We start from the raw sequence: 17,539 nt of genomic DNA, 5'->3' as shown, positions 1-17,539 counted from the left end.
AAGAAGATGAAGCTGATAGAAAGAGCCCAGGAGCAACAAAGTGAATTCCTAGCTACAGACAGAGCTAATCAGAAAAATAAAAATTAAATTAAATTTTAAAAATTTTTAATAAAATAAAATTAGAAGTACATAGCAATTCCAACTAGCCACATATCAAGAGCTCAACAGCCACATGTGACTAGTGGCTCTCCTACTAGGCAGAGCCGATCTAGAAGACAACTGGGCACATGGATCTTCTGCTCAGGTAACAGGTTTAGGGTAGACATACAGTTTTGGCAATCACCAGCACACAGAGAACAGTTAAAGCCATGAGAGCACAAAACCCCAGAAAAGAGGGCAGGTCTTTATGATAAACTGAATTAGAGGATTTTCAGTAGTCAATGGACTGAATAAAGTTATGAGCATCTGAAAATAACATGAGCTAATATTTACTTAACGTTTCTAAGTACCAGACATTGTGGAAAATGAAGGCCTAGATTTAATATATACTGTTTACAGATCCTTTGCAGAACTTCTAATTTCCCTTGATTTGTCAATTCCATTAGGACCAAAATTATTCTTATCTGACCAAACAAGACACCAAAATCCCCCACCCACCTACCTATGGCACCTAACTGCTTCTTTAGTTTAATGCACTTCTGTATTCCAATACTTTCTCCCCTAAAGCCAATGTCTATTTTAATGATCTGCCAGTCCTATTTCCATATATGATTGTTTTGTTAAACTATGCTGAAAATAAAAGCACAGGTTTAATTAAATACCTGTTATTTGCAGCCATCTTCAGCTATCAGAAATATCACTTGATTAGCCACGATTAAACTGTTAAATTGGAGATGGTTCAGGATCCAATGACTTCATAAATTTCTAAGAAGGCTAGTAAACCAGATAAAACATCATACTGAAGCTTGCTGTCCACTGTACGCACTCATGGAACTCACCCATCCTTCTCAATGCTATCACACTTGTCGACCTTCCCAACCAAATTGTAAACTCAGGAGTACAAAGACCATGTCTAATACGTTCACCTCTCTTCATCAAGCACAGTACCTGCCATTCAAACATTTGTAAAATTACTGAATGTTCTTGCTTACTCTTTCACCTCCTCCAAGTATTCTGTATTCCAAAATTACCTCACTCCTTCCCAACCCAATCAAAACTTTTACCTCCCTTAATACAGCTGATCTCAAGTTGACATGAGAAAGAAAACTTTTTTTTAACAAATGCAAATACCTCTAAGAGGAGATAAAAAGCATTCCCATTTATTAAAAAGAACTTTCAAAATCCAAATGCACCTCCAAGTGGTAGAATTTTAAGCATAACCTGCTGAAACAAACATAAAAAAAATATTCAGTACAGAAGGGGTTCTTTGGGGTGTCTACTAATATTGCCTAACCTTTCCTAGAACTGTCCCCTGCAACATTATCACTTCCTGTCATCCCAAACAGCCCTCAGTAATGCTTTTTACAGGTTCCCATCTCTTCTTCCCTCCCCTCAGACCCCAACACCTTCCATAACAGCATGTTTGAGGTTGCTTTAAAAATTAGGTTATTTGAAAACAATTTCTAATTTAGGGACTCACCCATATAAATTTTGAGTATTCACAAAAATATTTACATCACATCTAATCTGTACAAAATTCACCTTATCAGTATTCTTATCAAAATATGTTAAGTTAAAGATATGAATCCAAAAATGTTATTTTGGTCAAAAGACTAGTTTCCAAGGAGTAATATTCCTGAAAACATGTTCACTTTAACTTTAAAAACCTGCCTTATTTTTTAACCACATACTTGATTTGTGAGAAATTTCTATTTCTAAAAGAGGTTTCATTCTGTCTTGCATCAGTATGGCCATCATGTTCAGGAAGCTGGGTTTTTTGAGTGGTTAAGTGTGAGGGAGGATTAAAGTAGAATTCTTAGAATCCATCTCTCTACCACTGGGACTTCCCTAAAATCTATCTACCTCTTAGTTTTAGCATTATTTCTATATTATTTAAGTAATTGTTGAAAGGATGATAAAACTTTCAAGTAAGCATGACAGAAGAAGATCCTAGAAACTCATCAGTAGCTAAAACATAAAGCTGCCTGAGGGGCTTCCCTGGTGGCGCAGTGGTTGAGAGTGAGAATGCCTACAATTTGCGAATAAAAACGGGAAGAGATAAAACCCCACAAATAACTTCACCAATATTCTACTTTCACCATTTAACAATGAAAAAGTCCCATTGCTTAAAAATGGTTAGACACCATCAAAACAAATCATTATTTCATTTTCTTTATTTGTTTTATTTGCTTTATTTTTCTGCTTTCTACTTCATTTTTTAGTATTTCTCTATTGTAGCTATCAATGCTGGTAATGTCTAATAGTTAAATAAAATCAACTTCCTACTATCTATCTGTAAATAGATAAACCATTTTTAGCCTAGGGTGACTAATCTAGAAGACAGTAAAAATAGGTGAAATTATTTCTCCAGTCACAAAGCAAAAACCGAAGAGGAATTTGGTCTTTGAATCTCCATTCAGGACTTGGTTTCCAGAATCATTCTGCCAGTTTTATTTTTTAAGTCAAATAAAATATTTATTCTGTAACTGTCTAATGCATAACCTAAGTACCATATTGAAAAACTTGTGTAGATTATGAATGAACAAACTGATTAGGGTGATTATGAAACTGCAAAATGAAGAGCATATGCACACACACAAAAATACTATGACTCATTAGGCCAGGAAAGTGGTTAAGAGTAATTCTACACTGGGGTGTAAGCTAATAGGATGTGATAGTCATAACTTTCCCTGTGAAATAATACACAAACTATTCACACTTGGGAATATTAAGATAAAACATTCGAGAGAAGTTCAATTTTAAAGGACATCAATTATTCCACCTAAAAAAGAGTAAAACGTGGTGTGCCAAAGGAAGAATTTGAAATTTTTTTTAATTTATTTTTATTTGAATAGAAACTGATTTGAATTAGAGAAATATCAGTAGTTCTATAAAATTTGCTCCAGTAAAATCACTTCAACTTGATAATATTTTAAATCAAACTGCATCAAGTCTGAATATTTTTATCATAATCAAAAAATACATCTTTATTATACTGTCTTGACAGAATAACTGTGAATTTTTTAAGTTCAGTCGAATTCAAGGGATGAAAATTTACCAGTTTGATTTAATAAAGTGAAATCAGGCCACCCAGTGGTTAATACGATGTACTGCATACATGAATATTTTATTCCCAAATCTGCAAACTAGCATCATTATAGTAAGACAAATTCGACTTTATTTGACCATTAATAGCAATAATGAAATAAATACTGAAGGGATTTCTACCTAGCTATCCATAAACAAAAACAATGCGAGAACATTTCTATTTTATTCCATCAGTGTGTGTATATTTTTAAATGAGGAAAGATGATTACAAAAAGAGTTCAAAATAGGAACTATATTAAAGCTAGATGGTATCTTATAGACCACAAAATCCAAACCCTTATATTAACAGACAAAAAACAGGGCTATAGAGTTTACTTGCTTTCCCCAAACAATATTGCTAATTACAAAGATGATTTAAAAATCAGTTCTCCTATTTCAGTATTCTTCACCCACAACACCCATCTCACTAGAAACAACACAATAAAATTGCTTCCTACAATACACATACCACATACCTAAAGAGCTGGCTTTTGTCTTTCCAGTTTAGTATAGTCACCAGTCATCCCAACTGTAAATACCTGAATCTGTTCCTACTTAAACAGGCCTTCTAGCGTCTAAATGACCCTTTTTAAAGCTTATTTTTAAGAGTAGAACTGGCTTTTAAAACCTAAAATTAATTACTTAATACATAAATATGGTTAAAAATCAAATACATGTTAATAACAGATATACCAATTTTAGTATTGCCTGTAAATTATGTCATTAAAACCCCCAGTGGGATCTAAAAACTATTTAAAGTCACAACACCAAATAAACCTTTTCCTTTATGTAAATCCAGATCAGAGATACTATAGCTATCTTAAAGATCAAAAGAGCTAACATCCTTCAGTTGTTTAAACCTGAGGTAACATTTTTTACTTTTTTTTTCAGATCATACAGGAGAGGTTATTACAGGATTTATGCCTGTAGTTTTATGCAAAACTTTTATACAGTGAGTATAGTTTTCAATCAAATACTGAAATGGTTGTATAGTGGAGATTTTAAAGTGACTGAATTATGTCCTTTTTCATTCAACTATAAATTAGGTTCATATTTATTATTAAGATATTTAGTTAAAGGCATGAGACTAGACTTTGCCCAATAGATTATTTATCCTTCAAAACATTTCACATCCTATTATTTTCTAAGATAAATAAGTCATATTTACCTATACAAGAAATATAATTTAGAGCACAAAACACATTCAAGAATGAAGACCCTAAGAAATACACCATTCACAGATGATAATTCCTCATCACATCTTCTACCTGCATACTCCCATAGGGAGTGTAGCTTCACCCCACCACATTTAACTACTCCAGACTTATGACTCTTTCAATCATTCTGTAATACATTTCAATTAATTTATACAGTTGACAGGAATAAAAGTCAACAGTGCAATTAATGTTTAGATCTCAAAGTTCACAGTATTGTCAATAAAACAACTTATACAGGCAAATTAATCATTAAATCACTTCTTTCTTAGCCTATTATTATGAAGCATATGCAAATTATGGACAGAAAAACTAACTGGAGAAGGCAGGGTTCTGACATTCAAGCATCCATGTCTAACCATAACTAACTGCTAATGACAGAATTAGCCAAGAAACTGTTTCAAATAAGATTAACATCAATACTGATAAGTAGATAATGCCACACATTGAATATAAACTAACTCCTGTTATTGACTTGACAATATTCACTTGTCACCTTGCTTAATGAAGGTATATTTAAAAATTCAAAAGAAAAGGCCTAAATCAATACCTCAGTAATTATAGTTACAGGAGATTTTAATATCTATCTTTTCTGAAGACTGAGAAGTCAGTCAGGTCCTTGATGTTCTAGAGTAATAATTCTCACCTGGGTGATTCTGGCCCCCAACAGACATTTGGTAATGTCTGGAGACATTTTTGATCGTCACACCTGGGGGAAGTGGGGTGTTACTGGCATCCACCGGGTAGAGGCCAGGGATGCTGCTAGACATTCTACAAAGCACAGGACAGTACCCCTCCCACCCCGCCTTCCCCATACAAAGAATTATCTGATCCAAAATATCAAGTGCCTAGGTTGAAAAGCCTCTTCTAGAGAAGTGTGTGTGTGTGTGTGTGTGTGTGTGTGTGTGTGTGTGTGTGTGTACATTTGTTCCACCTCAAGAGTTTGATCTATTCTGTAGTTGCTACAAAGTAATAATCTAACAAAGACTTAACTACATTCTATGCTGATTTCTGCAAAAGATACCTTACATGCAGCAGATACTTAATAAATGAAGAGCAACAAATACTATGTGTACTTATTGCCAATTTTTAACAGTAATCTGCAGTGAATGAAGCTAGTACTAAATTTCAACTTGGGAAATACACCTCCAGTTGAGACTTTGAGGCTGTGGATCTAGATAAATAAAGCCATTTGGAAATCCTGTCACACATCTTTTCATGTTTATTTAATAATACTGACAACTAAAAGATACTGTAGTTTTTTGTCATCTAAGTAATTCCTACACACAATTTAGGAGTAGCTACTATAATGACATAAATAAAAATGAGAAGCGTAAATTCATCCTAGCAAGTTTTCCAAAAAAACATGCCCTACCTCTTTGCAACACTTAGGCACAGTCAGAGCCCAACAGACACACAAAATATTAAGTGACTCAAACACATTGTTTTATTTTAAGATCAAGCTCCTGGTGGTAACAGTGTGGCATCTTCCCAGTAGAAGATATTAAAAATACATACATAAAGCTGAGAACATGGGTATGGTAATTACAGTAAACATCAAAAAAGGTCCTCTCTCCTCAGCTATTCCTCAGAGGACTTCCACACCTTTCAAGGGAGCAAAGACGGCAGAAGGGTCCCCACCCAGGTTTATCACAAAGTTCCTATTTTTAACTGGCCCAGTCATTCAGAGAAAAAGAGGCCCTCTGAACACCATTTTCAGGTCGTCCAGGCAGGACACTTCCACTTTCATCTGCGGAGCGTATTCCCTGAAAGCGCACAGACTTACCTGTCAACTCCCACCAAGAAGTGGCTGTGAACGTTTGGGGGTCTGGATGTGCGCTGTGGGGAAAGTCGACTCAAAAGAGCAACCTGGGCATCTGTTAGTCACTTTCTGAGTCTGAAACACACTGGTCCCCAACTCCACACGTCACGGCTGCGCTGAGGCCAGCGGGCCGAAGCGGCTGTGGAGCAGCGGGAAGAAAAACTCTGCCCCGGCTGGGGAGGGCCTGGTGCGGAAGCAGTGGGAAAGGAAAGGGAATCTGAGCCGACACTGTGCCGACGGGCCCGGGCGAAAGGGATGTCACCCACCTGCGCGACCTCTTCGCCATCCTTCAAGTACCGCATAGGCGCGGGCTGGGCGGGGACGCAGTTCAGCCTCCTCCAGCCTCAGGCTAATGCTCCTTCTCCCCGACCCTCCCTCCGCTTCCCTCTCCGAGGTCCCTCTCCGCGGCGACCGAGTGCGGAACGCACGTCCCCGGCAGGGCAGGACAGAAGGACTGAGGCGCGGACCGCGACCCGCCCCCGGTCCGTAGCGCCGCTCCTAGCCCCGGCCCGGCCCGGTCACGGATGCCCCCAACATGTCAGCAGGCGCGCTCCCGCCCTCCGCCGGCCCCTCCCGCCACCTCTCAGCCTCCTCGCCGCTGTCCCAGCGCGGCTCCGCCGCGGGCGCCGACCCCCGCCCTCTCCCCGCAGCGAACAGCCCGGCAGGGATCACAGCCTCCTGCAGGGTTTTGTCCGCACCGCCGAATCTCGCGCCCAGCCTCCCTCAAGAGCCGCCGTTTGAATCTGCGCACGCGGCCCCGAATCTTATTGGCTGTGGCGGCCGCACGCGGGGGGACGAGGGCGGGGCGGGGAGAGCGCGCGCGACTGCGGGCGGGGGCTGGGGAGCTGGAAGTCGGGACTGGAACCCGCGGGAGTCGGGGAAGGAGCTGGGAGCCAGGGGGTGGGGCCGCAGGCCAGGCTCGCGGGTCCAGCAGTGACAGGACCCGGAGCGCGCAGAGCGCCGCACCCGAGGGGGCGGGACGCCGAGGGCAGCGCGGGGCCTGCTGGGAAAGCGAGTTCCAGGCTCGCGGAGAGGCGTGTCCGGAAGCGGCGGCGGGAGCCCAAACTTCCCGGGGTGAGCGGACGGTGTCCCTGAGGGTTGAGGTGTCCCGCCAGGGCATGTCCCCGAAGCCTTCTCTCGGCCTCAGCTCTTCAGTCCTCGGGTGTATCCCTCCTCACTAGTTAGGAGGCTCGGTCTTCGGACTTGAGACAAATCTAACCATAAAATTTGCGCGGCCGTTATTGTTTAAGCAAAACTGCGAGCTATTTTTGCCAAACATCGTAGCCGCTGAACTAGCGAAGACCGTAGCAGGAAACCGAATATCAAGAATGAGCAGGAGTGTGACAGGTGAAAAAGTTTTTAGCTGGACACGTGCTTGGAACTGAAAAGGGAAATAATCCGGGTCGGCGGCTGGTCTCCAAAGTGCTTAATCTCCTCCCCGGCTCTACGGGAAGTAGCTGCTGTGCGCGGTGAAGGAGCCCTGATCCGGGGGAAGAATGCAGGAAGACCGGAGCGGACTGGGAATTTCGCCCAGATAAATGAGTACGGTCGTCAACAGTAGAAGGTGACCTTCCTTCTCAGGAGAGACAGGAGGACGGGGCAACTGCACTGGAGGAGCTTCTGGCAGTTAAAACTACTCTAGAGGTTTCAAGTCTAATAACTACAAACTGCTCAGTTCAAGTAGCGTTAAAATAGATTAACTACAGTAAGGATTAGAAATGGTAAAGGATACAAATTTGCAAGGTAACATGCTCTACTGCATGGAGCACGAAACCACAGGTTAATATTGTAACAAACTTACATTTTGCTATTTTGAAAGTTTACGCATCAATCTTTGCAAATAAGAGATGCAGGTGCAAATGTGAATTAAGAGGAGCTTGCATGCACTACTTTTAAAACTTAAAACACCTGCCTTTTTATAGTTCCTTTTTCTCAAGGTATGGGTTCTGGGAAGGTAAAACAGCTTTTCTTTCAAATCATTGCTTGCTGTGTTGCTAGTTAACTTAAAAAAAAAAAACTAATTTAGAAAGTAATATCGTTTGAAAACAGTGTTTTCTTTACTCTTGGTTCAAACATCACTCCGCTTATTTACATCCTAACAGGAAGCAGAGTTTCTACTATATTTTAGGCTGTAGTCTAAAAGGTATACAGAATACGTTTTTAGAGCTTGAAGAGAGTTGTTTTAGATTTTGACAGCAAACTAAGTCCCTCTCATTTTAGAGATAGAGAAAAACATAATTCCTCAGAAAGATAACATCGCAAATTCATTTAAATTAGTTACAAAAAAAAAAAGTGTGGAATTAAAGTGGTTCAGAGTCATTTGAATACACATACTCAAATATAACCTGTGACTTGCGTTTTTTTAATCAAAATATATTTAATAAAGAATTTTAATTCAGAGTATATAAAGAAATCTCAAAACTCAATAATGAGAAAAAAAAAAGAAGCAATAAAAAGGGCAAAAATTAGAGCAGACACTTCACCGAAAAAGATAAGTAGCATGAAAAATGCTCCACATCATTAATCATTAGAGAAATGCAAAGTAAAACCACAATGAGGTACTACTACACAGCTATTAGAATGGGGGGAGGGGGACTGTAAAAAGTGTTGGCGAAGATGAAGATGCTGAGCAAGTATAACTTTTCATACACTGCCGGTAGGAATGCAGCTGAAACAGCCACTTTGGAAAACAGATGTTTACAGTGGCTTTATTTGTAATCACCAGAAGCTGAAAACACAAGGAACTTTGTCATGCATTTACTCCTCAGCCCCCAAGAGTTAGTTTTGAATAGTCTGTTAATGCTTCTCAAGTCTTTCCACAGAGGTATAGGGGGGAAAACCAAGGGGAGACAGGGGTTGGGGGCAAGTGCTGGAAATTTCTTTGAAAACTCATTTTTTATATTTAAAAATAAGTTTTTAAATTATTTACTTTCTTACTCCAAATCTTTAAATAAATCGCCTCATTATTATTAAATAAATGAGCAGAAGGTTCACCATGCTCATCCTTCACATGACTGCACCAGCTTCTTATCCTCCTGCAAAGGCCAAATACTCCAGAGGTTTGCTAACTTAGTTTGAAAAGCTTATGCTGGTTTAATATAGTACCTAATAGACTATAGTTTTCATAGAGCTGTATCAACCATTCCCATAAGTAGATTTTTGTCTGTTCTATTTATTGTTAGATCCTCAGTCCCTAGAATAGTGACACACCCAGATGCTCAATAAATATAACTGTAGAATGAATGGAAAAATATAAATAAGTGCATTGAGTAAATATTTATGCTTACAGGGATGTAACAAGTACAAATTAAACCAGATTTGAAACACGATTTTATGACTACTAAGGTAGCAAAATTTTTCGAAATCCTGCCAACAAAGTTTGAATAATTCCTTGATGTTAGTATTGAAACTGGTATAATCCTTTTGGAAAGCAATACCAAGCAAAAGCCGTAAATGTGTGCACAGCCTTTGACAAAAATTTAAAATATAGTTCAATACAAGCAAAAAAGATGTGTTGAGTGCTTATAGTAGTGTATTCCTTTAGAACCCCAGTTTGGAAGCATTCACATTTTGAGCCTAGTTTAAATGGTTCATCAGCAGGAAAAAACAATTATATAGCCAATAAATATAGTGTAATATTAAGACAATGCCATTAAATGGCTGTTACACTACTAGGCCCTTCTAGGTGCTTTGCATTCATTAGTCTTTGGTAATAGCCACAACTTCTATAATTGTAACAACCCTATGAGATAGGTACCGTTACTTTCCTCCACTTTATAAATGAGGAAAATTGGGCACAAGGAAATAGCACAAGTATGGTATGTAAAACTTGTCCCAATATTGATAATGCTAAATAAATATGCCTTGGCAGAATAATGAAACCATATATTATGTATTTGATATGAAAACCAAAATCAGGTTTAGAATGCTACTTTGAATACATAAATGTATGGTCCAACATCTGTCTCCCCACCACCAATATATTTTGCTAATCTGTACATTTAGGGTGCTATTTTAAATTTGATGGGAATTATAAATAGAAACCGTACTAACATAAGCAGCTATAGAATTCTTAGGTTGGCTTTTAAAGGCAAAAGTAAGGGTGGTTGAACTGCAAGAAAAAAAAAAATACTGTAAGAGAAAAAAAAATGTTTTAAAGTGTCCCAGTTTCAACCCAATATTCCTTGCTCTACCCTTTTCTGGTAGATAGAATAATGGCCCCCCAAATATGTCCACGTCCTAATCCCCAGAACCTGTGAATATATTACCTTAATGGCAAAAGGGACTTTGTAGATGTGATTAAATAAGGATCTTGACAAGGGGAGTTTGGAATATCTAGGTGGACCCGATGTAATCACAAGGGTCCTTAAGAGTGGAAGATGGAAGCAGAAGAGTCTGAGGAGATTGAAGATGCTATGATGTTAGCTTTGAAAATGAAGGAAGGGGTCATGGGCCAAGAAATGCAGGCAGCCTTTAGGAACTAGAAAGTCAAGGAAACCGATTCTCCCCTAGAGCCTCCGGAAAGGAACACAGCCCTGCTGACACCTTGACCTTAGTTCAAGGACATCCCGTTTGCACTTCTGACATCCAGAACCTTAGAATAATAACTTTGTATTTTTTAAAATTGTATTTATTTTTGGCTGCATTGGGTCTTCGTTGCTGCGCGCGGGCTTTCTCCAGTTGCGGCGAGCGGGGGCTACTCGTCCTTGTGGTGCGCGGGCTTCTCATCGCGGTGGCTTCTCTTGTTGTGGAGCACGGGCTCTAGGCGCGCGGGCTTCAGCAGTTACGGCTCGCGGGCTCTAGAGCACAGGCTCAGTAGTTGTGGCGCACGGGCTTAGTTGCTCCACGACGTGGGATCTTCCCGGACCAGGGATTGAACCCGTGTTCCCCACATTGGCACGTGGATTCTTAACCACTGCGCCACCAGGGAAGTCCCCTTTGTGTTGTTTTAAGCCACTAAATTTGTGGTAATTTGTTACAGCAGCAGTAATACAATAATAGGAATAGGAAACTAATATATCTTCTCTGAAATTTTCAACACTTTTGGCCTATCATAATAAAAATAGTGCTTTCTCTTCAAAAAAGAAATCTTTCATAGTGTTCAAAATTTAGCCCTCACTTACAGCAAATGAGCCTACTAGCTGAAGGCTTTAAACAAAGGATAGGAACTCCAAGTTAAGGGAGAGGGTACTCAGGGCATTGAAAAAGAGAGAGAATTTACCAGCATATCACAAAATCCTTAAGGCAGACCTATCACTGATCTGTGGGAAACATGACATCTGCCGAGATATGAATGTGTGCTTGTCCTCTTAAATCCTAAATGTTCTACCTCTACTCTCAATTTTATCACCTCCCACTGTATCAGGGACAATAATCTAGCTTGGCTTTATTTCAGCCTCCTCTTCTCCTCTGGTCTAGCACATCCAGGCAGTCCCAAAGGGAACAGTGAATTCGGGAAATTTTAGGGGAATTTCTGGTTATTGAAGGTCCTTACTGCCATTTAGAGTGCCAGGCCTAGGAACATAAGACTCTTGCAGTGTCTGAGACTCCTACACAAGGAAGAATTATGTTGAGTTCCATTCAAAGTTCAACCAGACAGTAAGTGAAAAGCCTGGTGATAATTATTTTAGCCTAGAACCAACTCCTTTTTACTTATAAACAGAAGTACACAAGTACTGGGGGATTTTTCACTGTTTTGAAATACACTGAATATTTCCAGAAACACAAGTACTATGTAAACCAGGGGAAGATTGTATTTTATTTTATTCAGACTTAAGCAAGAGTTGTTTCCCTATTTTAGAAAATCACACCACTGAAGGTATTAAGACACTCAAGATTTTAAGTTGCTAATACAGCCCACTGATATCTGTATTTGTAGCTATTGAGTTCATGGTGAGTCTACGTATGTATCAGTTGGATTAGTTGTGCTTGAGAGGGGTGTTATTATAAATCTCTTCTGTTTCTCCTCATATTATAGGTAGAGCATTAAATTTTTTTAAAAAATTATAAGTTATCTATGTATTTTATTTTAGTAGAGTATAGGGACTAGAATATATTGTTATAAAAAGGGGATATTGGCTCCAATAGAGTTGAAAATATTGATCTAAATATTATTTAAAATTATCTAAAATCCACCCATCCTTCCCTTAACCCTGTATCTGCAGTATTCTGTTCTTCCCTTTCAGTCAAACTTTTTTTTTTTTGGCTCAAACTTCTTAAAAGTTGTCTTGACTTCACTATCCAATTAGTCTTCAGTCCTTTCACAATCTAACATTTACCACCATCATGCCATTGAAATTGTGGCTATAAAACCAATGGACACTTGAAGAAGGAAATCAATTTTGCCTGAACTTTCTACAGCATTTGACATCATTACTCCCTTTTGTTTGAAACTTCCATCCCTTGTTTTCTGTGACATCACCTCCATGATTTCCATCCCTCAGACTCCTTCACTAGCCTCTGTTCTGCCTGCTCCTTAAAAGTTGGCATTCCCCCAAATTGCATCTTTAGCGCTCTTCTCACTTTACACTTCATCCACTCCTGTGATTTCAGTCATATCCTATGATTCACAGATCTTTACTTCCAATCCCCACCCCTCTCCTGAACTCCATCTCTCTCCATCTGGAAGCACTAAACACCCAAAATTCAACACGTCCAAAAATGGGATTCACTTCCTACCCACCAATGTGTAATTACTCCTGCATCCAATTCCAATTTAGTAGCACCACCATCTAGCCTCTCACATCACAACCTGAGAGTCTGGATTGACTCTTTTACTCTCCATTATCCTCTTCTCTCCATCCCCACTGCCAGTGGATCAGTTCAAGCTCCCATCTTTCATCTCTTATCTGGTTACAGCAAGTCTTTAACTGATCTCTCGTCCCAATCCAGTATATCCTCCACTTGGCCACCTGTGGGATCTTTTAAAACATAAATCTGTTTAAATTACAATATCTGCCTTGGGAAAGCTCCAACTTCTAGTCGGCGTCTCAGAAAAAAAAAAAGTCCTCATTTTGACATTTGAGATCACCTCAGCTGTTTATTAGCTTAGTCAAACTATACTTTAAAGCAATTATGGCTACAGAACATATTTTGAATATATAAACCTTGATAACATAGAAGTAATAGTATAGCTAATAAAAGGAAGTAGAATGGAAAGATAAGGCACATGATAAAGTATAGAAATGTTAATTTCCTCATTTTATATAATGGAGAGTTAAGAGGTAATGTCTAAAGTTGATGGCTCAATAAACAGAGACTTTATTCAATACATTATATAAAGTTATAAAGAAAACCTAAAAAGAGCAATGGGACTCAGCCTTCATAATGGAGGAATCAAATACTGTCTAAAGTTGATAAATCAAGAGATGAGGGGCTTCCCTGGTGGCTCAGTGGTTAAGAATCCGCCTGCCAATGCAGGGGACACGGGTTCGAGGTCTGGTCCGGAAAGATCCCACATGCCGTGGAGCAACTAATCCCGTGCACCACAACTACTAAGCCTGCGTGCCTAGAGCCCATGCTCCGCAACAAGAAAAGCCACCGCAATTGAGAAGCCTGCGCACCGCGACCTGCGACGAAGAGTAGCCCCCGCTCACGGCAACTAGAGAAAGCCTGTGTGCAGCAACGAAGACCCAATGCAGCCAAAAATAAGAAAATACATTTATTTAAAAATTTTTTTTAAAAAAGAGATGAGACCTGTAAACATCTTACTTAAGTTATAGGGGTAGCCACCAAAAGAGAAATGGTTGATTTAGCAACTGAGATGGGGGAGCTGGGTGTTTTGCTGTAGTTTTTAATTTTTTTTTTTAACCATGTACATGCATTGCCTTGAGAATAACTTTTTAAAAGGAAAACAATTAAGTCCAATTTCAAGGAAAACGTTTACAGATTACTTCTTTTTCAGATTTTGGTTTAAGTTTTCTAATGACTGTACCAAAAATAAATTTAATAACATTGTTAAGTTTACTATACAAAAGAAAAAGCCAAATCACTTGCTATAAGAAAGGTAAAATGATAATCTTAACTTGAAAAGCAATATTGTAAGCACAACTTAAGATATATATTGGTTACTAGCCACTTAGAGAGTAATACTGCTTAATGGAAACCAAGGTGACAGATACTGGGACAGGGCCATGAGAAGCTAGAAGAAGAAATGGAACCATCTTTCTATAATCCTGGTAATGTTAAGTCAGAAAAATTGAGGGCTTCCAGCTTCTAATTTTATTCTTGCTTTACTATTTTGTTTACATTTTTGTTATGCATCTAATTTACACCGATCATATTCAGTAGCAGAGACACCTATAAGCTCATGTTTCTGAAGTGGTTTCATACACTGAATTTAGAATCTCAACCTCTGTTATAATCTGTTTCCCTTTCCTTATCAACCCTATTTGCACAAGCTTTCTCAAACTTTTTCATCCTTATCCATTCAACTGGATGGGGTCTAAAGTATGGCAAACATAAGCATCCAACTTAATTTTGCTTGATGGACTGACTTAAGTAAATAAAACATTTTTGGAAGTGCTGTATCTTGCAATTTGATTTTTTTTTTTTTTTCTTTTTTAATGGTACGCGGGCCTCTCACTGCTGTGGCCTCTCCCGTTGCGGAGCACAGGCTCCGGATGCACAGGCTCAGCATCCATGGCTCACAGGCCCAGCCGCTCCGCGGCATGTGGGATCTTCCTGGACCGGGGCACGAACCCGTGTACCCTGCATCGGCAGGCGGACTCTCAACCACTGCGCCACCAAGGAAGCCTGCAATTTGATTTTTAAACATCCTGTTAATTCTTTAGGTCTCAGCTAACACATCACCTCTTAGGACGCTTTCTCTAACCACTAGCAGGTCAGGGTAGTTCCTCCTGTAGTGTCATCCCACACCACTCAGTATTCCCCCTAGATTTGCACTTGCTTATTTAAATGTCTCTCTCCTTCACTAAAAATATAAGCATAACAAAGGCAGGTAAGAAATGTCTTTCTCATATATATATATATATATATATATATATATATATATATATATATGAATCACTGTGCTGTACACCTAACACAACATTGTAAATCAGCTATGCTTCAATTAAAAAAAAAAGATGTGACCACCAAATTTTACTTCTTTGCTAAATTACGAATGTAGCACTGAGGTTAAGAGCACAGTGTATGGAGTCATAAACATCTAGGTTTAAATCCCAGCTCTGCCATTAACTTCAGGACCTTGGGTAAACTACCTTACCTACCTGAGCCTGTTTCCTGAAAGATGAATAAAATCATGGTACTCAACCACAAAGAGTTGTTTTGAGGATTAAACTAATTGTTTCATGTTGTGTTTTGCCTATTGCCTGGATATATGGAAAGGGTCACTAAATGATAGTTATTATACTCGTGTTCATTGCTTGTCTCCATTATTGCGATGTAAACTCCAAGAGCCACGTGGAAGTTGTCTCATTTAGAACAGTTTCCCCAGTTCCTAGAACAGAAGCTTGGCATTTGATCAGTGCTTAATAAAAAGTTTTAAATGAATGAAGGATTCAAGTATAATATGTTGATTCCATAAGCCAAATAAGTATGAGGTATATCTCATACTGCACGTTTCTTTTTTTTTTTTTTTTTGCTTTTTTTAAATGTTATCCATTTTATACATATTAGTGTACACATGTCAATCCCAATCTCCCAATTCATCCCACCACCACCACCACCCCACCCCCTGCTTTTCCCCCTGGGTGTCCATACATTTGTTCTCTGCATCTGTGTCTCTATTTCTGCCTTGCAAACCAGCTCATCTGTACCATTTTTCTAGATTCCACATACATGTGTTAATGTACAGTATTTGTTTTTCTCTGTCTTACTTCACTCTGCATGAGTCTCTAGGTCCATCCATGTCTCTACAAATGACCCAATTTCGTTCCTTTTTATGGCTGAGTAATATTCCATTGTATATATGTACCACATCTTCTTTATCCATTCATCTGTCAATGGGCACTTAGGTTGCTTCCATGTCCTGGCTATTGTAAATAATGCTGCAATGAACATTGGGGTGCATGTATCTTTTTGAATTATGGTTTTCTCAGGGTATATGCCCAGTAGTGGGATTTCTGGGTCGTATGGTAGTTCTATTTTTAGTTTTTTAAGGAACCTCCATACTGTTCTCCATAGTGGCCGTATCAATTTACATTCCCACCAACATGTACATGTTTCTTTCTATACATATAACCGACAAACAGGAATAATCCCCCCAGATTCTCACACTATCAGTTTTTAGATAAAGAATTATGTGGTATGATAAATGAACCAAAGGCGGGTTTAGTTCCAAAGAAGAAAGAGTACAAATTTGAAGAGCACGTAAGTTTTTCACCTCAGTATACCATATACAGTTTAGAAAATCAATTAAAGACTTACTTCAATTTTTCTATATACATTTTTAATGATTAGAAACAATCAACTATGCAGTCAGAATTGCAGTTACTGTGGTCTGAAAAAGCCAGTCAATAAAAATAAAATCCATACTGAACTGTCATAAGTAGGATGTTTGTCTTAGTCACTGAAGTTTTTGAGAGCTCCAAACTATGTAGTATGTGACCAGTGACATGCACGTACAAGACCTCAAGTCCAAGTTTGGGACAAGTGTAGCCAAATCACAAAGCAAAGCTAATTACGTTTAGTTATCTTGGGGCTCATACCAATGTCGTTTTTCCCATCAGCACTATGCCTTCAGCAAGTGAGACCACAATGACGTGGTCAGCAGAACAAAAGGGTAACAACTGTAAAACAAGTTTATAGTAGAAATGGAGGTCTTGAAAGGCTCGTGACTTGCCTTAGGTCACAGAATAAGTTAGTCACAGAGCAGAGACTGTCAGTTCTCCAGCTTTTCAATGTTGCATGTGATCATAAATCTCTTGCATAAACACTTGGACACATAACCAATCCGTTTTTAGCTCATTAATTATATGCCACAAATAAAGCGAGTTTTAACATGAACTATTTAAATAACGTACGCCCTATGTAAGATTTGTCCTACTTAAATGGCAACTGAGCTCTACTGAGTTATTTTGACGTATAAATAACAATAATAGCAAACATTTTAGTGTTTACTATATGTCAGGCACTGTTCTAACCATCTGATATGTGTTAACTGGTTTTATCCTCACAAAAACCCCAGTAGATGTCATTATCATCCTCTCAGAGAGGAAACTGAAGCACAGAGGTCACATAGTAAGCAGCTGCCAGGACTCATCTGTAAGTCTGATATCTGAAGCTATGCTCTGACCACTAACTTAAACAGTCTGCTCTAACAAATTGGACATTAAAACTTAAAAGTTTTAATGTA

The 17,539-nt window shown here is 38.9% G+C and overlaps 1 protein-coding gene across 3 annotated transcripts in view; it reads right to left on the bottom strand.

The window, feature by feature from the left end:
* Positions 1-6,508, bottom strand: part of MYBL1 (MYB proto-oncogene like 1) — a gene marked incomplete at its 5' end in the record, with an annotated part of 31,718 nt that extends 25,210 nt beyond the window's left edge. For all 3 annotated transcript variants that reach the window (XM_082675205.1, XM_082675206.1, XM_082675207.1), the window contains one exon: positions 6,489-6,508. In XM_082675205.1, coding sequence (XP_082531331.1) covers positions 6,489-6,508 — 20 coding nt within the window. The remainder of the gene's footprint in view (positions 1-6,488) is intronic.
* Between the last annotated feature and the right edge of the window lie 11,031 nt (positions 6,509-17,539).

The sequence above is a fragment of the Grampus griseus genome (genome assembly GCF_964374135.1).
Source record: "Grampus griseus genome assembly, chromosome: 17".
Lineage (NCBI taxonomy): Eukaryota > Metazoa > Chordata > Mammalia > Artiodactyla > Delphinidae > Grampus > Grampus griseus.
The sequence above is the reverse complement of the archived record's forward strand: the minus strand, read 5'-3'. Positions and strand labels throughout refer to the sequence as shown.